Below are 25,254 nucleotides of genomic sequence, written 5' to 3' on the forward strand. Positions count from 1 at the left end.
ATATATTTCCAAATGTAAAACGTCAGATAATATGAGAGACCAGATCCCCATTTTTCAAAAAAGTAGCAAAAGAATAGACAAATTGTTACAATCTTAATGTATTATTTATTTATTTAAACAAATGCCATAAATGTACTTAACACTCCTTTTATACTTAATCTTAAAAAAAAAATAACTTCTTTGCGTATTTGCGTTGATTTTTTTTTACTAATCAACAATTCCTGCAACATCTTTATTAATTTAATTTCTTTCATACGTATCAAAGCTCAAAACTTTTATTTTTTGACTTGCATATTCAAATATTTAAAAAAAAATGAATCTATATCTATATATCTTTTGTGCATTCCAATAAAAAATGGAAACTTCGGATTTGGTTAAAAAGAGATCCAAGCTATGCGATTGCAAGTTATAAATGGATCCTCATCATGGAGGCAAGTGGTAGAATTGAGTGTGTCATATAATTTCGGAGTAGTTTTTGCGAAATAAATTTGTGACTTTGCTTTGCGATAATGATTGATTTTCCATTTTATCCTGATTTATTTCCTAGCTAGGTTTTGTTTCCTTTCCAAAGTTGTTTAACAGTTTGGATGTCTACTAAGCTAAGCAATATTTTTTTACTTACAATTTTAATCTAAAGCAGAGAAAGCAACTTATTAAGGTAAGAAAAGTTGAAAATCATCATATTTCATTGTAGCTAAACTGAATGATTGAGATACTAGCAACAAAAATATTCAATTTAAGTTGGGGAAAACTTCTCTCCTCTAATAAAATTGAAATTACTAGTGAAGACTGTGGACGTTCTGGGAAGACAACCAACTACATGGTTGCACCTAGTTCAAGAATACTCCTACATACAGGACATGGTGTTCGATTTTTATCTTAAATGACAAAATATCAAATTTCTCTAACTACATCATGATATATTAACGCCACTAGCTCATCATCCGCTGACATCAGTATTTTCAATTATCATTCCTCCATTGATAGAAAAACTGACTAATTAACGCAAATACTCCTGGAAAATGCAAAAGTATCTCCGGTCCTAATATCTGCTCTTAATATATCCTTGCTACACACAAACAAGCAACATATTCATACATAACATACATACCCATGTAGAAACTCGCATTTTCAAAAAATCTTGTTTTCATTTACTTCGATAAAAATATCTATAAAAGCTTTTTATGTAAATTTTCTTTAGTTCCCATCGTCACTCCATTATCACCTTATGTAGATAAATTTGAAAGCACAAGTACACATATCAAGAACATGGAAAAGTTAATACAAACCAGTTATCTCAAACATTTCCTGAAAATATCAGGCATTTGGTTGTTAATTTGATGTAAATATCCTTGACAAGTATGTCGGTAATTTCAACAAAGAATTACTACGAAACATCTCGAGACCAGCGAACAATTACTTCTCCCACATTTCTGCAGATACGGTGGATAGTTGCGTTACTGTTGTCGTAAACATTTCAAATATTTTTGAATTTTGCTAACATTATTATCGCCACTATAAAATCCACTCATTTCCATAAAGGAATAAGAATATCAGTGGGTGCTAAATATGCGCATTTAATGGTGTGCGGTGCCATTAGCGTTGCCGCCAAGGTATTTTAACTGAAAAGAGGCTTGTTTAAATCCTTAATTTAAACGCTGAATTGTTTCCTATTAATACTCCTACTCGTACTCAACCCATTTTCATAGAAACTCCATATTTTTATCGAAGAAGGGGAGTACAGTATAGAAGGGTCTAAATGAGGTCTATTTTCGAAAGTAAATAAAGCCTAAAATTGACGAATTTGGTATTTAATGTTTAAATAGAATTATTAGCTACATCTTTGGCTTCAATTTAAAAAAGGACCTTCCTAACCCTCTCTACGTCACAAAACCGTTTTGGAGTGTGAAAAAAACGGCGTCCATTAACGGACACGATTGCAGTCCTCCGCATCGGTCTGAAACACAAAAACCAAAATTCTCAGTACTCAGGAGACTTGTAATTATCGTGTGAACATCCCATTTAAGTCCCCGGCTTAGAAAAAATGTGACAAATAGGGGGTAGGTAGGTATCAGTGGCCGCTCCGAGGAGCCCCATTAGCTCTGTGGTGTGCCGTTTTGATGCCACAAACTCCTAAGACCGTGACTTCTGTTATAGGAGCAGAGAAACAGAGTCTAGCCGGCTCGGATCTTCAGAGCCAGCCCGTAGCATTCACGAAGGAAAGCAGCTCTTCCACCCTGCAGCTAGAAATCGCTGAGGTCCCCAAATAATGGTTTACCCATTCTCCGCAGCCTAACTCTAGCTAGAGCTGGGCAATCGCAGAGAAAGTGCATGAGGGTTTGCCTTCCTTCCCCGCAGCTTCGGTAATGCGAATTGTAGGATATGCCGAGCCTGGCGGCATGGTCCCCTATGGGCCACTGCCCCGTGCAGACCGCCGTAATCTGGAATGCATTTGCACACGTCTGGCACGGGAACTCTCGTGATTGGGCTATGTTATAAGCGGACCAGATTCTCCTTGACTTGGCACAACTCGTAAGCCTTCGCCATCTAAGGCCCCCGGCTGCTAGGTAGTGCGAGTAGGCTCGACCCCCGACAGCCGCCAGCGGAACACCGACTGTATTCACCGAAGGGCTGGCAAGAGCAGAGCCTCGTCTGACCAACCCGTCAGCCCGCTCATTCCCCTCTGTGTTCCTATGCCCGGGAACCCAGAAGAGGGTGACCTTGAGCGTCCCGCCCAGACGGCGGCGGCCTGATATCTTCATCGCTGAGTACAAGGTCTTGATGGCCGCTTGGCTGTCGGTCAGAATGGCTACGTTACGCTTGGGGCTCGAATCTAGTTCCAGCCATCGACAGACTTCCAATATCGTCAGTACTTACTGAATCATAACCTTGCAGCACGCTGTCGGTCTTCCACTTTGCCCTGGTTGGAAAGTCCACAGCAAAGTTTCTCGTGAAGTTCAACTTGCGTGTGGCATAGTCCGTGGGGAATGCCCAGATTTCCCGAGGTACTTCGTCTAGGATGTTGCTGTGGCCGTAGAACTTCGCTGCCAAGCATCCGAACTAACGTAGTCTGACGGAACTGCACGCTGCAACGTATTTAATGTGGAGGTCTAGATGGATGAGGTGCAGGAGTACATTGAAAGCATCTGCCGGGCAGGACTGCAGAGCCCCAGTAGCAGCGGCACACTTTCCTATGAATCCTATTAAGCTTCATCCTATTGTATTTTTTTCTGAATGCCTGCCACCATACAATAAGCCGTAAGTTAGAATCGGACGCACTACAGCTGTGTACATCCAGAGAACCATCCTCGGCCGGAGACCCCATTTCTTTGCAAAGGTTCTCTTGTAGGCATAGAAGACTATACAGGCCTTCTTAACCCTCAGAACTATGTTCAATCTCCAATTTAGCTTTGGATTCAGAATTACAGAAACTTTACATTAGAGGAAAGGATCAATCCTTGTTCATTCAGCCGTGGTAGGCGGAATTCAGGTATCCTTTTCTTGGTGGTGAATAGCATCAGTTGCGTTTTTGTTGGGTTTATGCTGAGTCCGCATCTTGCGGCCCACAGGCACACCTTTCGCAACACTCCTTCCATGATGTCGCTCATAATGGACAGAAACATCCCTGATACTAAAATCGACCTGCACCCCGTTGCTGTCCAATGTACGTAAAATTTCGTCCATTATATAATCTTATAACTTTTGGGTTGATGGCCATCAATTATCAATAGTTAGTGGGTGGTACGGTCCCTATGTTTGTCAGCGAGTATTTTAATTAACCTCGATGCACAATTCCCTCCATCTGTGTTCATTAATTTTGCCGCATCCTTTCGTAATATTTCCAAGCTCCCCCATGCGTCCAAGGTGTGTGGCTTATTCACTTGTCGTACCAGCTCCAGATTTGGCCTCGTCACAGAATGACCCTCCTCGGTGACGTGAATCGCAACCGAAGAACGCACGTGTGCTTCTCTACTTCCTTTAGGTGTTCTTGGAACCTAGTCGTGATGAGGCGTTTTGTCTGGCCAATGTAGACCATCTCGCAATCATTGCAGCTGATCTTGTAAATCCCACTTTTTTCCTCTTCCGTTAATGGGTCCTTTTCGCTCCCTTATTGTCTTTTAAGGATTGCGTCTCTGCTTGATCCGACCACTTTTATATTGTATTTTCCTAGGAAGGATTTTATTCTATAAAAGTCTTTGGATAATGGTATGCTCACCCATCTTGTATCAGCTAGAGTGCTTTCTTGCTCGAACAATGTTGAATGTTGGTTCTTCCATATCTGGTCTTGCTTTCTCCTAATCAGTTTTTCGATTATTTCGACCGTGTAACCATTCTTGATTGCTGTATCAAGTATGAACATTCTTTCTTTATGGAAGCCATCCTTGTTTAGGGAGTATGTGCAGAGACGGTGTACCATTGAATTATAGGCAGCCATTTTTTGTGTTGCGGTATGAGCCGAAGTTCCTGGTATCGTTCTTTGGGTTGCCGTTGGTTATATCTCGAATTCGAGTTTTCCGCTATTGTTTGTTACTCTTAGGTCCAAAAATGGTAGAGATCCATGTTCTTCCTTTTTTATTGTGAATTGGATCTTCGGGTGTATCCTATTGATTTCTGTTAACGTGTTGTCGACCCTGTCCTTTTCAACTATGGCAAATATATCATCGACATATCTGAACCAAATCCTCGGCATTATCCCTTTTTTTTCGATGATTGATTCCACGTATCCCATAAACATTTCCGTCACCAATGGTGACATTGGGTTGCCCATGGAGACTCCTGCTGTGGTTTTATAGAATTTTTCACGAAATGTGAAATAATTTTCAGCCATACATAGTGATGCCAATTTAGTTTATTGTCTCACTTTGGCCCTCCAATCTATTGTGTTGTTCAATTTATTCAGCCAAACTTCTAGTTGGTGAATAGCTGGTTTGATCGGTGTGTTTGGGAACAAGGATTTAACATCGAATGATACCATCATTTCGTTTGTGTTTATGTGCCCTACTTCTTGTAGATTGCTGATGAGTTCACTCGTGTTCCTTATTGCATGTTTGCTCAATGTGTTTCCCAGGGCTGAAAATTCATGGACTAACCATTTTGCAATTTTGAAAGTTGGTGAATCGGAGTCGGCGATTATCTCACGCATTTCGTGTCCTTCCTTATGTATCTTGGGCTGGCATCTGATGCGTGGTAATGATGGATTTGGGATTCTTAATTTAGTTATATCTTTAAATATCGTACTGGCTTCTTTGAGGGCTCGATCTACGCGTTTGATGAACTCGGGCATCGGGTCCTTACGCAGTTCAAAAAAGTTTCCATTTCTGAGTTTCAATGATACCGCGTCGTCGTAGTCGGTTTTCTCCATTATAGCGACATTGTTGCCTTTGTCCGCTTTCAGGTAATATACTGGCTTTTGTCTTCCTGATGCTCGTTTAGTTTTTTCTCCTCTGTCTTTAAACTAATTTTTGATATCCCACTTCGAATCTCTTCTTTAGCCTCGCTGCTAAGCCATTTTATTCCTGCTTCGATGTTGACGATGGTTTCATCTAATCTAGTTGTGGCTGATAACGCGTACCCTAGTCCATTGTTCAAAACTGTCAGTTCTCTGGGGGTAAATTCTATCGATGATTTATTAACCACGTAGTTTGCTAATATAGGCAAGGGACTTTCCTTCGTATTCTGTTTTGTGTCAACCGAGTCCATTTAATTTTATGCGCTTTCCGCTTCTTAGCTACCTCACATTCGAATGCTCTCTGGATCTACCAACATTTGATCCAGCGGGGCTCCAATTGATGTTGCTTCTTTGGCCAATTTTAAATGGATGCTATATGCCTTTAGGTTTTGTTTTGCTTGTTCAGCAAAACAAAGGTTGCTCAGTATCATGCTAAGGGGGAATTTGCAAAAAAATATAGGAATATACTATTTTTAACGTCATTTGAACAGATATTGACATGCAGGGTATTTTGACGCCAAGACATACCTATAAGGGTGGCTTCCAAAATTTTCAAGATTTTTCGGTTGGGTAAGTTTGAGAATGGGTCCGTGATTCAAAGCCGCAACTTTTCACCCCGCGTAAAGTAAAATAGTTACGAAAGGAAAGCAATGAACTACGGAATTTGGCATCAAAAGGGTGACGTTTACTATGAATTTCTGTAAGTGAGCGAAACATTCAGTACTGAACACTGTCAACAACAAATTACCATTTGGTTTTCAATAAAAGTTCTGACTTCATACTTACAGATACCAGATATGTAGCAAAAAGATTCTTTAAAAGAAAAACCCAACCATCAAGACTTACACCATTATTATTTCTGTTGTTCCCTCGTTAAAGCTACTTTAGATTGGTTCCTTGTTCTCTAGACGCCAGATCTAATTACGAGTTACAAGCATTTTTCTAGCCAACGAAGTATGAACTTGCTTCCAACTTTCCATTTTAATTGATTTATTATTAACACAGTGCAGCTGTAAAGTAACATGTTTTTAATGTATCTAGAATTAGCTAATCCACAGATCAAACAAAGAAAATGAAAGTTCATTAGGAATATAATATTACGAAAAAAAACATAACACTTCATGCCTTTTTGCACGAGCACGCCCGCATGCAATTTACAAGTTCTCATAGTTTCCCGTAAAAGTAACTGGAATTAATACACCTTTCTTAATGCTGCTTCTTCCTTACTCCCATTCCAACTATCTGCATTCCAATTAATTAGTATGTATGCATTCTATCAACTTTTTTCAATTAGTCATAGTAGTTGCGCTTCCTTTACATGAAATATCACAGTAACAAATATGACCAAATACCATTGAAAACTTATAACCATATGCGTTTTTGCAGAAATCAAAGCACGTCGAAAGCAATCAGGTAAGTCAAAATTTTGCAAATGCACACAATCATATTAACAAATTTTAATAGAATTTGTGATTTGCACGTAACCCACATGTAAAGCAGATTTATGACCGTACAATTTCAATTAGGCTAATGATTTATGATTATATCGAATGGAATACAGAATTGCAAATGCACCAATTGCAATTTTAGTTTCTCTTTCTGGTGAAGTCATAAATATTAGAAACCAAGATCCTTGACGTGGAACTACTTCGCATATATTAAACTTCTAATTGGCAATTATTCAATAAAAAGTATTGCAACAAAGTCTGTCAATCAAATTGTACACAATATGTTGCAGCTTGTTATTCCGATGCTTTTAGAAAACGTGGAACGAACAGTGGCAACAGACTGAGTACAATATCCCATGATCCCTCCCCTTATTTCTGCAGTTAATCAATGGACCACATTTACCTAAAATCACTCTTGCCTCACCTTAAACGCAAACGTCGGGAAAGTTTCCCTCAGACATCATTCCCGAAAGATTTACCTCCTACAAAATAACATTGCGTATTTTTACCAGCCCTGAATCGCATGCTTCCTCCACTTAATTCAAATTTAGTCCTTTTGTGGTGAACGTCCCAGATTCACGACAATTTCCTTTAAAAAAAAGTTAACACCCCAACTCATTCGCTTTTCCGTATATTTGGGTTACAATTTCGTCCAGGACCAAACAGACTCGCCAAAAGCTACCTCACAAACAAGTGTCTGTCTTTGCTAAATTAATCCGATACAGCATCAACTGAATGCCGGTTAAGGATTCATTCAATCAATAAAAAGAAATGATGACTTAAGTATTATATAGAACCCATTTTGCTGCCCCATTAAGGATATGCAAGTCTGCAACCTACAAAAACCCGTATTTTCAGTTAGAAAATTATAAATACTTATAGCATTTGAATCAGCGTCAGTTTTATTCCCATTATGGAGAAGGATAATTTTAAATGAACTACTGAACAACCAGAACATCGGCGAGTTGGAGGTCCCGCCAACTGGAGACGACGGACAATGACTGCCACCACCAAGTATAGAAGAAACAATCCGTGCAATTCATCCTCTTAAAAATCATAAGTCACCAGGAGCCGATTTAATACAGCCGAATTGATTAAATATGGAGGCGACCAATTACAGCAAGTGGTTCATCAACTGATGCTCAAAGTATGCCTGACGACTGGCAAACAGGCATTATCTGTCCCATACATAAAAAGGGAAATATTCTCAGCTATCTTGCTTGGCCGGATAGCCCCATACGCCCAGAACATCATTGGCCCATACCAAAGAGGCTTCACTCCAGGCAAATCAGCAACAGATTAGATTCTCGCTACGCAAGCGATGGAAAAAAGTGCTGGAATATGGACATCAGTTGCGCTATCTTTTCATCGACTTTAAAGCGGCCTATGATAGCATAGCCAGGGTAAAACTGTAAACGGCCATGAGGGAATTCGGTATCCCGGCGAAATTGATAAGACTGATTAGGCTGACCCTGACCAATGTGCGAGGCCAGATAAAAGCAGCAGGATCACTTTCGAGGCCATTCAACATCAACAACGGTCTAGGATAAGGGGATGCCCTATTATGCGTTCTCTTTAACCTGGCATCATCCTATTCAAGTCCACCCAACTACTGGCCTACGCTGATGATATTGACAGCATGGTAAGAACAACCCGCGATGTAAATTCATCAGGATCAAACAGGCGGCGCGAGATCTTGGACTGCACATTAATAAAGGCAAGACGAAGTACATGGTAGCAACGCCAGCGCCAAAACCAAAAGAACGAACAACATCGAATCGCACTGGTCAAACGAAAGCAATGAAGATAGGAGACTTCAACTTTGAGACCATTGAAAATTTCTCTTATCTAGGGTCGAAAATCACAACCAATAACAGCTATGACGACAAAATCCGCGCACGATTGTTGGCTGCCAACATAGCCTATTTCAGCTTACAAAAACTGTTTCACTCGAAACGTCTCACCAAAGCTCTTACTGTAGATCAATAATCTTGCCAATCCTCATGTATTCCTCGGAGACGTAACCGATTCCGTAACCTACATAACGACGAAATCTATGAGCGATACCAAGACGAGGCAGACCCTGCCTGAGATGGATCGATGGCATAGGCCAGGACGCCCGGCAGCTTTTAGGGATATCGAATTGGTGAACCTCGGCGAAAAACCGGGATGTCTGGAGTTCCTTATTAAGGTGTGGCGCAGCGGGGTTAACAACATTCGAAATTTATTTCGAATGTTGTTAATTCGATTGACAGTTGCCACCACCGGTGTTCTACGTGGCGGAGTAGGCCTTGATGGGTCGAAAAAAATAATGGATATTAAAAAGTGATTTTGACATTTTAGATTTTCAATGAAGGCGAACTTGAGATAGTCCATAAAGAACTTTTCAGTTTCATATTTTCAATTTCGTTTTTGAATAGTTTATTGTGTTCCGTTTTAGATAATAAAGTTGGAAATTGATTACAACATTCTATTTAATTCGGGGCAACTTTCTTCCTCGAAGGAGTGAACAGGAGACATACAACTTAAATAAAATTCGAGAGAGAGTGCTTGGGTGAGAATTTACATCGAAAGAGGACTTTTATTTTCAATCGCATCCATCGTGAAAATATTATTCCTTAATATCTACCCCTGATTTCCCTAAGATATATTTAAAGTGAAAAGTCTATAGTTTAAACGCAAGCAAATTCTAATATCAAAACATAGGTTATGCTTCAAATCGAAAGCAAGTGCTAGTGATAGTCATATCAAGACTAAATTTTAACATTTATTGAATTTCGTAATTAATATAAATTTTATAATTATTGTTCAACGCCTCCGATGATAAGGAATAACATTTTCACGATGGATGCGATTGAAAATAAAAGTCCTCTTTCGATGTAAATTCTCACCCAAGTACTCTTTCTCGAATTTTATTTAAGTTGTATGTCTCCTGTTCACTCATTCGAGGAAGAAAGTTGCCCCGAATCAAATGCAATGTTGTAATCAATTTCCAACTTTATTATCTAAAACGGAACACAATAAACTATTCAAAAACGAAATTGAAAATATGAGACTGAAAAATTCTTTATGGACTATCTCAAGTTCGCCTTCATTGAAAATCTAAAATGTCAAAATCACTTTTTACTTTCCATTATCTTTTCCAAACCGTCAAGGCCTACTCCGCCACGGAGAACACCGGTGGTGGCAACTGTCAATCGAAATAAATTTCGAATGTTGTTAACCCCGCTGCGCCACATCACTCCGCCCCCAGATGAAACCTAGGGGTTTCAGCGACTAAACCCGAAACTGCGTTCCCCATCATTCGGCGAAGCGAACGCGATGTCGGTTTGGGGCGCAAACGGGCTTCAGCCTAAACAAGGAGACAGCCCTTTTATGTTCCCCGATCTCGAGCTGGGAGAAATGCTCTCCCCGCTCGAGAACACGGTACGGGAGGCTACAGCGGCTTCCGGACAGCATCCGTCCTAACCAGGACGTGCGTGCACGTGGCCAGCTCCTTGGGCGCGGAGGCAGGTACGGACGAGTGTCGAGTAGGAGGTGTGGCTTTAATGCGGCGAAGATTGTCCCTCAGCAGGCTCAGCAATCCCGAGTCTGTGAGACCCGATCTCTTGTCGAAGACCGGATCACTTGGGTGCCTTGGGCTCTCCCCGTATACCAGCTCCGCGGGGCTGGCAGCAAATTCCTCTCGGCGGGTTGTTCGTAGGACAAGAGTCAAGACTTGAGTCCAGAACGGATCGTCGCGGGCCCTAATCGCGGCTTTCAGCGTCCGGTGCCAATGTTCTAGCATCCCATTGGATTGCGGGTGGTATGCCGTAGTCCGCTGGCATTTGAAACCCAGGAGCTTACCTTACTCCGAGAAAAGGGTGGACTCAAATTGCATTCCGTGGTCAGTGATGATCACTGCAGAGGCACCAAAGCGAGGGATCCACTCTCGACAGAGGGCTTCGGCACAAGATTGCGCCGTAATGTCCTTCAGAGGTATTGCCTCAGGCCACCGCGTAAACCTGTCGATGATGCAATACTTGCAATATTTGAAACCGTGCGAGTCTCGCAAAGGACCTACGATCTCGAGGTGTATGGTGTGGAACCGCTTGGTGGTGCGGGGAAATGAGCCCACTTCTTTTCTCACATGCCTGGTGACCTTACACTTCTGGCATGCGATGCACTCTCTGGCGCAGGAGTTGATGTCCTTATTCATGGAGGGCCAGAAGTATTTCGCGGTGGCTAACCGATTTGTTGTCCTGATGCCTGGATGCGCTACGTTGTGAGCCGCGTGGAACAGTTGCGTGCGAAAGGTAGCCGGGGTCCCTTTTCCGAGCCTTCGCAGCAGAGAAAGAGGTTCGAGCCGAAGATGGGCAACTCCCGAAATTTATATTTGGGGTTGGATTTGAGACTCTGATGTACTGCGTCATCCTCCTGCGCCTTGGCGATAGCCGAGAAGTCGAGTGAGGCGGGGATGTTAACCTCGGGGACACGAGACAAAGCGTCAGCAACTATGTTGTCCTTGCCGGACACGTGCTGGATGTCTGCCGTAAACTGGCTTATAAAGCTCAGGTGTCGAAGCTGACGAGGGGACGCTATGTCGGGCTTCTGTTTCAAAGCATATGTGAGAGGCTTATGGTCCACACTGTGAACGGCCTGCCTTCTAGAGCGAAGTGGAAGTACTTAATGCTCAAATACGCGGCGAGCAGTTCTCGATCGTAGGTGCTGTAGTTCCGTTAAGCGAGGTTTAACTGTCTGGAGAAGAAGCTCAACGGCTACCAGACTTGATTTACCTTTTGGTGAAGAGCAGCACCTACTGCGATGTCAGAGGCATCAACAAAAACGGCTAGGGGTGCATCTTGTCGAGGAAATGCCAAGAGTGTAGAATTAGCCAGTTGTTGTCGGGATTTATCAAACGCGCAGAGAGCCTCTTCAGACCACACAATCTCTCGTGTATCCTTTGTTTTGGGGCCAGACAAGTACGCATTCAGAAAGGACTGGTGTTGGGCAGGAAACGATCATAAAAGTTTAGCATGCCCAAGAACCTCCGCAAATCCTTCACGGTTTTTGCACGCGGGAAGATTGAGATCGCTTGCACCTTGTCTGGGTTGGGCTGTATTCCGTCAGGGGAAATGAAGTGGCCGAAGAATCTCACCTGTGTCTGGAGGAACTTGCATTTCTCAACGTTTAGGACTAAACCGGCCTCAAGGAGACGTTGAAAAATGCACTCGAGATGGGCTAAGTGCTCAGACTTTGAAGAAGAAGCGACCAAAACATCATCCAAATATACGAAACAGAAGTCGAGGTTTCGCAGGACCGAGTGAATGAACCTTTGAAAGGTTTGCGCCGCATTGCACAACCCGAAAGTCATCCGTGTGAACTCGAAGAGTCCAAAGGGTGTGCATATTGCCGTCTGTTGCCGAATGTCTTCTGGAGCTACGGGGATTTGGTGATAGGTCTTGTCGAAAAGATGCGGCAGTTTGCGAGATGATGCGAGTCGTGGATGAGTGGAATAGGATGTCGGTGTGGAACAGTCTGTGTCTTTAGCCTTCTGTAATCCCCACAGGGGCGCCATTCGCTGTTTGGCTTAGGGACCATATGGAGTGAGGAAGACCAACAGCTGTCCGAAGGTCTGCAGATACCCTGTTGCATAAGTTGTTCTGGGGTTGTAGGGGACGCACCTTCGAGAAGATAGGGGAGCCAGTAGTGTTAATGTGGTGTTGCACATTGTGCTTCACTGGTTTAGAGAGACTACATTGTTGTTAGGAAGAGATGAGATTTGGCCTGACGAATTAAGGTTGGTTGTGGAGTCTATAAAAGGCCTGTTCTACAGGTCCACCAGCAACCCATAGTAACACAAGAAGTCTGCGCCTAAAATGGGTAAGCTGACATTCGGCAAGATGAATCACCACGGGAACGTCCTACTCAAGCCAAGACTCACGTCCACTTGCCTGTACCCGTAGGTGTTAATACGGGAAGAATTTGCCGCCGCAAGTTTCAAAGGTTGAGGGAATAGCCGATGGTGCCGGGGTACGGGAAGAACCGAAACCTCCGCAGCAGTATTATAAGATAACTGCGCCTGCTGAGAGGGTCATAAATTGTTAATTGGGTTCTGGGTGGCCGTCCCCAGGACCCCCCGCAGACCTAGTTTGTTAAGGTAGGCGCGAATTTACACATCTGGTGGCTTTTTCACCGAATCTACGATGGTACCAACAAATGCTTCGGCCCGTAGGTTGTCCTGACGACCTGCTACCCAATCGTCCTTTTGGAGCAGAAGACCGCCAGCGAACTCGCGACCTGGCACCCGAACGCTGAGCGTCCAGCGTCGCCCTCATCTCAGCCATACTGGCCACAAGCGCGGCCATCTCGCGCTTCAACTCGCCAACTTCGTCAGAAGGCTGCTCAACGGCCGCTATAGTTGGACGCGCGTGCATCTCATGCACCTTATCGGCCGCAACTGCCAACGGCTCCAAAGGCAGGCCTAGACCGGATACCAGTTGTTGCGCCATTGATGATGATGATAATTTTAAATAAAAAAAAAACATAAAATTACTGAAGTGCAAACTATACAGGGTGTCCCGTTCACGATGGTAAATATTTGATTGGTGGATAATACTACTTGTTTGAGTAAAATTGATCCATGGAATGCGTACTCAATCTTTTACCTTTACAGAGTTATAACGTTTTTCGTGAATAGTGTCAAAAAGCTTTACCTTCTCAACAAAATCACAATTTTCCACTCCCTCAAACTTTTAATCCCAGGTTTGATGAATTTTTTCAATTGCAAAGGTTGTGGCGGAACGAGCAACTTGCGTGTCGGCCAACAATTGTGAATCGTGGTGGCCATGACATCGAAGAACAATTTTTGACAGCGAAAATTGTTTTTCGGTGATTTCTTTGTAGCTATCAACATCAAAATCCACCACCACCACAAGAGCAATACCAGCCACCTTCAGCACAACAACAGTAATATCAGCATCAAAAAGTCATCTAGCAACAGGCTACATTTTTCTTTTAAATGTAAATATTATTGACTTGTGTAAATTTAAAAGATTTAAGGTAGTGTTAAAGTGAAACACGTCAGATCGCAAGAGTCGGCACTGCCTCTTTCTTTTTCCAAAATTATAAACAAGTCGGGAAACCGGAAGCTAGACGCTTCAGGTATAAGAGGTTTTGTGTTTCCCTATATGGGAAATGATGAGAACATGACAGTTCCGTGTGTACATAGTTAAAAACTCAATTGCCCTCTCCCACACAAACAATCTGACCTATAAAGCACTGTATTCATAGCAGTCAACCTCATACGCTTCACACTAGGAGTTGAATATTATTCACAAATGTGAAGAAGACAACCTACAACATCATCATCATCAAGGGCGCAACAACCGGTATCCAACCGAGGCCTACCTTAATAAGGAACTGCAGATACCCCGGTTTTGCGCCGAGTTCCACCAATTTGATATCCCTAAAAGCTGTCTGGCGTCCTGACCTACACCATCGCTCCATCGCAGGCAGGGTCTGCCTCGTCTTCTTTTTCTACCACAGATATTGCCCTTATAGACTTTTCGGGTGGGATCATCCTCATCCATATGGATTAAGTGACCCGCCCACCGCAACCTGTTGAGCCGGATTTTATCCACAACCAGACCGTCGTGGTATCGCTCATAGATTTCGTCGTAATGTAGACTACGGAATCGTCCATCCTCATGTAGGGGACCATGATTAAGAAACCTACTCCGAGCACATGGTGTACTGGATGGCCACTATAATATATGGTGTAGTGACTCTTTTTCAGGAAACCGTGTGGCTTCGTAACAGTTTGTTTTCCATATAGGGTTGTCAGCCCTACCCAACCCTCAACCAGTTGATACAGTTTGTCCTGTTTTTAGGTGCGGAAGACTCGCCTTTATCCTTCCCCGTCTGCAGATGTTTGTTAAGAAAGAGTTCCCAGCAGTCACCACGTGGAGGTGGAGATAGGGTTTGGTAGTAGAGCTGTTGGTGTTGGTTCAGCAGATGTTTCCCAGGTTTTATGCTCCATCGCGTATACCAATCCACCTGTTCACCCTGGGACCTATACTACCCTTTGACCACTCTCGTCTACTGCTTTGCATTATGCAAGGATACCAGTCTGAAAGCGAGAGCTGTACTTGGCAGTAGGACTGTAGGTGCATTACCGTGTCAAATCTGCAAAAACATTTCTACTGATTGAGCTGCAACTCCCGTGTCGATTCGAAGCTTTCTGTGGAAGTTGAGTCAGCCCTTTCAGCATCTTTCGAAGCCCGCTGTCGACTATCACCTGGCTAACAACTGACTTTCTTCCTTCCTCAGTGCTTACAATCTGATTGTAAGTACTGAGGAAGGTAGACTGTAAGCGCTGAGGAAGGGAGCACCTGGTTCCCGAAATATCAATATCTGCCAATAAATACCATATGGCTGTCCCTAATCAAAAAACAATCTTTTCGTTTCATTCGAATGATCATGAATTTCTTTCCTTTTTAATAAAACGTTTACGAATATGTCATTAATCTATTTTCCAGCTGAGTTCCATAATTTTCAACTTTTTCGCGTCTTTTCGGACTCTAAAGCTCTTACCCTCCAGGAAAACAGTGGTCATGAATTTCACTTCTTTTCCTTGAATTCTGCTTTTCATTATGAAAATATCAAGTTCCCTGATTCCCCCCCTTTTCGCCATGCAATCCTACAATCAATATTCTATAGCCCTTTTTCCCTTAAAAACCAGTGACTATGAATTCCGCTTCTTTTCGCGGAATTCTGCGTATTTGTATCGTCCCTTTCTCCGCTTCTTCGCTAGTTCACTTCGAAAGCGATGAGCACGAATTTCGCTTATTTCTGCCAAGATCTGTGTATTTACGAAGATTTTTCATCTAGAATTTTCCATTTGATTTTCTGCTTTTCGTTATTTTGCGTTACTTCTATTCTGTTTCCCCCAGAACCAATGATGCCTGATTTTGCCCCCTTTTTCCTGAACTTCACATGTACATTCTTTTCCCACCAAAAAGAGTGATCACGAATTTTGCTCCTTTTAAGTGAATTTCAGGTATTTACGAAGATATCGAAGTTATGAATTCTGCATCTCATTTTTCATCTTTTTATTAGAAATTGCGTCACTACACTTGGAATTTTTCTGCAGGCAATCCTTTTAGAACCCATGTAACGTGGGCCTAAATTTTTTCAATCATGTCCCAAAGTTTCTCTCCGCAGATCCCTTCAAGCAAGGCAACCAAAAAGTCTGCTAGAGTCAACTCAGGACCCAGGAAATCGTTGACAACGAAAGCACAGTGGTTCGGGACGCTGTAGTTACGAAGTGTCCACATATTCTTGATGTCACTGCGATAGCGTGCAACTTCTCTTTCTAGTCTTTTCCGCACTCTTGTATCTCCGAATCACACACTATAGTAAAAAAGGAAGACGTGGCAGACCCTACCTCAGATGGCGTAGGCCTGGACACCAGGCAACTTTCAGGTACATCGAACTGCTAGACCTCAGCGCAAAACCGGAATATCTGGAGCTCCTTACTAAGGCAGGCCTAGACCGTATACCGGTTGTTGCGGCGTTATTGATAATAAATCGCGAGCACGTTTCAAAGCAGCACGCCTGCCCCTCCGACATAAACTGGATTTAATTTATCTGCGTCTCCTCCACAGTATCGTGTCACCTGTATAAGACCATCATCTTCCCTTTCCCGACGAAACCACGTTTCCCCCTCTGCCGGCCCTTATAACCATGTTACCTTATACGTCATCCCGTATAGCATACACCGTTTATGGTTTCCTATGTATATTTCCCATGTACTTGTCCCTCCCATCTGCGCCGTCTCCACGTACTGGAGGAGTTGGAGGTGATCTGGTACAATAGGAACCGAGGTGGCCCTCTAAGAGCATATGCTCTAAGCGAATTCTTAGGGTATGTGTTCTCGGCCTCCTTGTGGAAGTTTCATGGTGGTTGTGCCCATATCGCGGGTAGAGCTCTTTGCGGGGTCAATCGTAGAATTGCGCTTCACAACTCAGGCGCCGTACACCTTAGTTGCGGTAGAGGTGTTAGATAGGCGCCGCACCCACTGATGTCAATGCTGAGTATAAACCAGCAACGCACTGCCAGTCACGGCGGAGTTCTGGATGTGGTCTTCAAATCAATTCGTGTCAGAAGGATCCCCTGGGAGTATGCCTATACGGCAGGTACCCACGTTAAAGCCAAGGATTTTCATCTCACTCGTATCTGAACCGAAGTTCGTTCAGGTGCGTGAGTACCTGTCGTATAGTTTGTATAAACACCTAAATGCAACATTCATCTCCCTTCCCTTTTTCCTCTACGGTGATTTTAACCTAGTTTACCACTCCTTTCTTTCATGAGCACTTGTTCTACTCTTAAATTCAACCTTATCAGGGACCTCATCCGCTCTCTCGATTTCATTTCTCTCCAAGTTTCATGAGCGTTACCTCTTCCTATTGCCTTGTACATCCCCGTATGTCAAAACAAGAATTACCAGCCAGTTCTTGAATTCCTTTCGCAATACTATCGATCAAACTTCTTTCAAATGGGATCGCATCCTATGGAGCAAAACATGCGCTAAACCTCTGAGAACTTTCTACGTCGTCTTATCTCATCTGCTTCCCAAACACACCTCTTTTTCCCTCAGGTGCATGGTACTCCTATCCATTTTGGCTCACCACAGAAATCGAGAAAAACCATTTCCCTGAAACAGTGAGAAAGAAATTTCTGTCTTCCGGTAATCTAATTCGCTTTGTTCAGTTCCGTGAAACCTGTGATAAACAAAGGACATAAACAATACGTGGTCTGCTCTGAAAGCAGTAGAACTCATTTAAAAAAAAGATTATTCCTGAGAACATTAAAAACGATTAGAATCTTTCAAAGTGACACCCCTCCGCATTTACACACTGCTGCCAGGAACGCCTGGACCGGAATGCTCTTTGTCATGGCCTGTTGAACTGCTTCTACCGAGCCAGAGGCTTCATGTTGAGCATCGATTTAATTGTCGGGAACAGAAAAAAGTCTGACGGGGCCAAGCACAAAAAGTCGAGATCCTCACTCATATAATGAAGAAGATCCTGGCAGATCACTTTTCGATTGGGCCTTTGTTCCTCTGCCAACATTTGCGGACCAACTTCTCGCATTCTTTCCTAACGGCTAAATTTCCTGTCATGATCTCAAAAACTTGAAATTGAGGAATACTCAAAACATCAGCAATCATTCTGATACTCATCCTATAATAACTGTTCAGTAAATTTTCCATTCGCGAGACATTTTCGTCGGTTTTGCTGGTCCAGGCGTCCGGAGTGGTCTCCGCCTTCCACTCTTTCCCTGCTATTCTCGGAACAGCTTGTACCACTCAAAAGCACCCTATCTATCTACGACAGCATCACTGTAGACCGCCTTAATCTTGTCATGAGTCTCTTTATTCGTTTTACCAAGGTTTACACAAAATTTGATCGTGTATCACTGCTCCAGTAAACTCTCCACGATTCTCCATAGCGGGGCGTTTCGACAAGGGTTCACAGTACAATCGGCTCGCTCTCTTCAACGGGCAAGAGCCGACTGTCGATTTTTCCTAATTTCCCCCTCCAGCGATACTGCGCACGGAGACCGCCTCTCGTCCACCCGATCACCCAGGAAAAAGGCGGTCCTACTACTTTCAGAACAGACTCTGCACTTGATAATCGTCGGGACCAGATTTCATGCTGCATTGGCATTACAATTGCAACTTCCGCTATCCTACTCAGCCCTTTCCAATTTACATCATTTCCTCCAATTACCCTACAATTTCTTCATTGGTGTGTAACTCCTCATCTGGTTCCTCATCTATTACCCCCTTATCCCTGCCTTAGTGGAGTTCCTCGTGAGCAAACTTGATATCAATATCAGATCTGGTCCCAATGGGTTGCTTATCTTTACCTACTAAATACTAAATAGCACATCTCTCCTCTCTAAACGTAGTCTTTAATAAGAATCCTGAAAAGTATTACTTAATAATCCTTTGGAAATAGGACTTCATCGACCACCTTTATTTGTCGCATGACCCTACTTATGTAATCTCTTTTGATGATTCCACGGAGGATATTGCTCCTTACTGTTCCTATTTTTAGTCAAGGATCTTCCCTGTTTCCTTGCCTACTCCTGCTTGCTCTACACTGATTAGCTAAACCTATTTCGCCTCTGTAAATAAGTCGACCCTAAAGGTCATCAAATGCCTCCCGTCTCTGGTGGCCTTTATTAATTGCGCCCTTTTCGAATCGATGAACTTATCGTTTAGGTCTTCTCTTTCGCTTTAGAGTAGATTGTTTCCTTGATTCGATTGAAAATCTGGGAAACCACCTTAACCTTGGTAGGCAATACTTCCATTACTACTAACCGAACATTTAAAATATTTGAAGGTTCTTTGCTTCTTTTTCCAAATCAACACGATGCAAATCCACGTCATTTGATCCAACCGCTCCGTTACAAAGATACTTAAATATCGTTCTGAGATCTGATCTAATAGAAATCCTGAGCTATCCCACGAAACATATCTTCCAACTTGGAGTAGCTAATCGGTCTTCCATTCTAAATACTTTTTTGCAGAAAATATTTTTCCCCATTTCCAGGACTTTGAACAGCTATGTGCATTTCCTTCGTTTACCGATTGAGGGTCGTTCAACATAAATCTATCTTTCTAAACTTCATATTCAAATTTTCCAAAATTTACACCTAAAATAGGAGGACTACTCCCATGGGTACGAGGGGTTATTATCAGCTTATTAGGATCAATAGTTCTATTGAGGTGAACTCGAATTAGCAACGTATGAGTCTAAGACCTCCCTTCACTATCCATGCGAAATAGTTCCAGGATCAAGTCAAACTATTTATAATTAATTTTTATTTTGCTTCTCTTTCTGACTGTGAAATGAAATGCCAACTAACCACCATATTGCTCCCTGCACCTCATTTACTTAAAACCATCTCATCCAAAATTTTACACAGAAAAAGATTTGGGATTCCTACGGATTGGTTCTTTGAATGTGAGAGTGAAGAAAACAACCGAAGCATTCAGCAACTTCTTGGGAGTGGGGAGTGGCAATACGACATCGACTGGGATCACGACCAATCACCATCACCCAACCCATCCACAAAGTGGTATGATGACGACAGCGACGGGACAGGCGAAAATGAGGGGTCCAGGACACCACCACCTCCCAGCCCATGTGAGAGCAAGTGCTCCGCCGACGGGGAGCCTCTTCGATCCGACTAAAATCCATAAAAGTTGGGGTTCTGCTGACAACATTCCGAATAAGGACAAGGACATGATGCCACCGCCCAAGGATGGATCAATGAAGAAGCGACGTTCGAAGCGGAATGCAGATAACGAACAAATCTTGGCTGGTTACAGCAGCATGCCAGCTACCCCAAATCAACTACGTTCACCCATTGGAAGCCTTTCGGAGCAGCCAAGTGACTCTGATTCCGACTCAGCATGCGGATTCGATTCAAACTGGTCGGTGAATCGAGCTGGTACTACCCCTACCGGTATTGTCTTGCAGAAACCTCCTACTTACATCTAATAGTAAACTCGCGGGATTTGCATTTATTTAAAGCATCACACATTTTAAACTGCTTTTAATTGAAATTATTTTGACTCGAATATTTGTAGAATCTCTTGTTTTAAATTTTGTTCAAATTTGACAGTGCTTTGCGCTGTTTTTCAAATATTTAACTGTCTTTTAAAAATATACTTTCAATGTGAAAAAAGGATTACGTTTTTTTACTTCAAAATTCTCCCAAACTGGCTGATCCTTTCATATATCAAGCCTTCCTCCTGAGAATACTGATGAGCATTGAGCCACAATCAACAACGCCTTTATTTGTGACACGAGTGAAGTTGTCAACCACGTCCAAAAAGGACTTATGAAACCTGACTGATTACGCAAAAGCAAGGAGCTCTGTTGATCGCAGGGAGTGTGATGGTTTCAGCACTATGCGATGAAGGAATTCATCAGGTAAGCAGGAGTTTATTATGAATATCGGGTGAAGTTCCACCTCTTTTGGATGATATACCAAGCCACGGTAATATACGCGTTTGCAGGAGCGGCCAGTATTCGTTAAATCATCTTTGACGTCAACGCATTCAAACAAAGTAAAATCGCCGATTTTTATGGTCTCCCTGGGAAACTGTTCACTGCAGACCCTGCAGTCTCCGCAAAGTTGGTACTTTCACTCATTCATAAACCCTGAAGATTTGAGAACTTCTTTAGTGCATCACTCAATAGAATTATCGTTAAAATTCCGAAGAAGGTCACCTACTTTGAGTGCGATAACTGAAGGAGTATTCGCGTACTTTCTGATGTCGCAAAGACATTAACTAAAATGAAAGTTGATCTACAGAAAGCCGATTTCCGCTGTGGATCCTCCCAAGCCGATTCCAGTAATACTCTTCGGATCATTATTGAGCAGTGCGCGGAGTTTAGATCTCCGGTCCACTTATTTCTCCTCGATTTCGAAAAGGCTTTTGATAGTAGGGATAGGAGCGACATCCCAACTACATCAACTGAAGTTGACATTAAGCCTGCTCTTTAAATGAGTCGCCAGAACGGAGTACAAGTTTACTTTTAAAGAATCAAACAGAACTTGAGCAGCGGCGCTTTGGTTCCATATGAGATCAGGGCCGTGAAGTGTGGTAGAGCACTTCATTCAAGACCGTAACAGTACACTACAGTATACTGTAGGAGGCAATGTGGTCAGCATTGCGCTCGCCCGAGATTATTACCCTGATTTGACTCAGGTACTCATTCACAGCTGAGTCGACTGGTATCCGACGTCAAATCGCGATACAAATCCCACTGCCGCCAGTGAGATTTGAACCGCGACCTTCCGTGCGATAGCCTTGTGCTCTAACCACTCAGCTATCCGGACACGCGCGATACTTTAAACTAATTTATCAAAAGCACTAGAGAAAGGGGTGAGAATAGAATGGACCGTAATTTCAGAAAGAGATTCCCAGGCGATTTGAATGTAAGAAACATTTGGTTTGACTAAACTTTGAGACATCTGTATCCCTGTTTGTCAGACACGTGTCTTATCGCTTATTTTTTCGCTTTGCTACATTCCCTTATGGCCAGCAATAGCTGTCGGGATGACCTCTTTCGCGAGTGTTATGTTTCGGCTGTAGATCTTGAACATTCCTCAGGAAGGACCTTTTTTACACTTAACACACCTGTGTGTAAACGAATATTATGCGCTTAGTTCTGACAGTTAAAACGCCGTACTTGGCAAGAACGATATTCTGATAAAATATATCATTCCGAAAATATTATTCAGCTCTTAAGAAATTTGAAAAGTAGCGGTGAACAAATTCCATCGGAACTTTATGAAGAGCGAAAGACTCTCAATTTCCCTCTTGGTCACAAAATTTATAGCCGAACGTAATTTTAATTAAGAATTATCCTTGTCGTGTAATAACTAAATGTAGACTGGTCGATGGTCAACAGGCCATGAGGACTAGCCGGAGTCGACCTAATCTGGACAGCTACCCTAAGAACCTAAAAAGTTGACGAAAATTACCGTGAAGGTCCGCCCACAAATATTGTAGCCTCGTCGACACGCGCTTGCATGCCTGCTAGCTAGGCTCAGGAATGTGGTAGAGGTCCTTTGAATACTTACTATCGCACGAACCTACCACAACATAACACGAGAGCTAAAGCTTAAAATAAAAAAAAAAGTCTCGATCGCGCGTGAACTCGTGCAAGTCCGGACCCAAGTACCACTATCAATGCTTTTCCTACCTCAATCGAAAATTTTTTCCACAGAATATGGTCATATAAGGTTTTGAATGAAAAGGCTCAATTAGTTCTCTTCGAAAGTTACCTTATCTGATATCGGGTGAAACATAGAGGAGTGACGGCTCAAAATGTATGCTCGATTCGTCCAGCCTCTGGTATCCCGAGGATAGTATAGCAGCTTTTACTTTTGACTCGTAGCCAATAACATTTTGCTGAAATCCACAACTGTCGCCCTCTCACTTGTGTCACCTGTTTTCCCGAATGGTGTCCACTGAAGAAAGTCCACACGGACTCAACACTCGAGTTCGTTAAAGTTTCATCAATCGACCAACAATTTGGAAGAAAAGACTTAAGAGACCAGTAATGAAATCAAATAACTTCCCTTGGCTAGGATTGCATTTGCTACTACCCCGACAAAGATGTTCACATCACAACCTATTGAAAAGTACACAGGGGCAATTGTCAGATCTCTCCTCTTGCCATTAATCTGGTATTGTACGATGACCGCAGCTAAGTCCTCGGTACAGAACAATCTCGATTTGATTGTCACTAATAATTTTGGCAGCTATACGCAGGATATCGGTCTTGTGAGTTTTTCATTGTAGGAGATCCTGCGCTCCTTAACTGTACCAATATCGTAGATTTTGTTAGATCAAATACATGGCTCTTGCACCAAAAGGATATAAAGGATTTGACAAAACCTTTTGTTTTTTACATAGGCGCACCCTCATATTTAATAGAAGACCTTTAAGGGCTTTTTCCATGATCAATTTGGGCCCCACTGGTGTCATCGGGTTTTGCTCACTCTCTACCGTTAAAGCTTCGACCCGCCTATGATCGATTCTTCTGAAAATTGCGATATTTGGCATTTTCTCACATTTGTATGAATCAAAGACCATCTTTTTCGCTCTTAAAATAAAAATGGCGCTCTGCAGTTTCCTCATATAGTTGAATTTCAACCTTCGCAGGGAAACTTGAAGGATCATGTGATGACTGTTCCCGGACACCTTAAGATTCTTTTTTCTTCGAGTTCGAACACCAAACTAAAACCGCTGCGCTTCCTTAAGCTTTCCCTGTTTAGCATTCATGAATCTATCCTTCAGTGTCCTAAATCCATGCCGAGTTCTGTTTACCAAGCATATGGATGATATTCCATGACTTCCTTCAAAGGCAGGATATCCAACAACCGACATGCTCTGCTCTGCTGGCTGTGTACGAACTTAGACCGGCCGCCAGAAATACCACATTAAGGTAGCCTCATCAGTGCACCCTAAATAAAGAAGCATATCACGAAAACCTTGATTATTAAACCCTAGCTCAGGTCTAAGCTCCAACATTTATTTTCACGGCAATCGGAATGGAGATTGTTAGTATCCCTATGGGACGGACCAGCATCATGGAAATGTTGCTCACTGATTTGCTCACTTCCAAACTCACTGATTGATCATCTCTAAACACACCGGTCCTAGTCCTCACAAAAACCACAGAAATAGCCCCAAATGCCTAGAAAAGATCTGACCCGTTACTGTTTTCCCTAGAATGAAGCCTGTTTTCTATGGCCGATGATCTTCTAGTCGTATGAGACTATCTGACCTAGGGAGATAAACAGTGCTCAGCAACGTGACACCTGTATAATTGTAGCACTGTTTAATATTTCCCTTTTATATATGGGTTTGCCCTTCACTCCTAAGTGGGGTACAGCGCATCAACCGCACCTACGCGTCATTGCTTGGGGTTATGTGAAATGCCCTTCAAGTCCCCCACGGCTTCCCGAGTCGCTTGCACTCGTGTTCTACTCTTCTGCGCCAAGAGCCCTTGGGGCGACCCAACCCTATAAGAAGTGGCGGACGCAACATCCCAGCGAACGTAAGCAACCATCATATAGTGATCCCTTTCGGCAGTGGAAGATTGCAGAAATCCACGAACCTCCCACCATTACCGTTACCGCTGCCAAGACCGTGCTTCTTCATCACATGTCCGAGCAAGGTGTTGTCAACCGCGTTTAATTACTCGTAGAAAGCACCCTTTTTCACTATGGCACAATTGTGATGCTCTTTAACCTGGACCGAAATTAGAAGTCTGTCAGAAACCGACTCCTAGGTTAAGAGAGCGCGCCTTGCGGTAGCCGTCAAAAGTACCCCGACATCGGATTCTCGCCTGCTATCATTTAGCTTTCCAGAGTACAAAAGCATATCGCTGCAAGAGGAAGATGAGTACTCTCCAGAATCCCACCGTCTTAGTTCGTTTAGGCCAAAAATGTCTAGTTTATATCGCTGAAATTCCCGCTCAAGTTGCAGAAAGTGAGCCTTTTGAGGATCCTCGCTACCGTAGTCGAGAAGCGTGTACACATTCCAGAAGCCAATCATAGTCCGTTTTCGATAGTCCAAGTTCGTTGCCGTGAGATCAGTCATTATCGGAGGCGTTGTTGACGTTTCGATAGCAATAGAGTTTTTTAGAATTTGCAGGTTACTAGCCCACAAGTTTCTGTCCCTTTTAGTCGCCTCTTACGACAAGCAGGGGATGCTTTAAGTGTATTCTTAAGCTCCAAGTTACAGGGCAGGGTATTGGCTCATGATTTTTAAGCCGA

The 25,254-nt window shown here is 42.9% G+C and overlaps 1 protein-coding gene across 3 annotated transcripts in view; it reads left to right on the plus strand.

The window, feature by feature from the left end:
* Window positions 1-20,623, plus strand: part of LOC119649914 — an 80,921-nt gene extending 60,298 nt beyond the window's left edge. The window contains exons 3-5 of one of the 3 annotated variants that reach the window (XM_038052314.1): window positions 383-431; window positions 6,836-6,862; window positions 19,876-20,623. In XM_038052314.1, coding sequence (XP_037908242.1) covers window positions 413-431; window positions 6,836-6,862; window positions 19,876-20,453 — 624 coding nt within the window. In that variant the 5' untranslated portion in view covers window positions 383-412 and the 3' untranslated portion in view covers window positions 20,454-20,623. The remainder of the gene's footprint in view (window positions 1-382; window positions 432-6,835; window positions 6,863-19,875) is intronic. The other 2 variants (XM_038052313.1, XM_038052316.1) reach the window with 2 other exon arrangements.
* Window positions 20,624-25,254: the final 4,631 nt, after the last annotated feature.

The sequence above is a fragment of the Hermetia illucens genome, chromosome 2 (assembly GCF_905115235.1).
Source record: "Hermetia illucens chromosome 2, iHerIll2.2.curated.20191125, whole genome shotgun sequence".
NCBI lineage: Eukaryota > Metazoa > Arthropoda > Insecta > Diptera > Stratiomyidae > Hermetia > Hermetia illucens.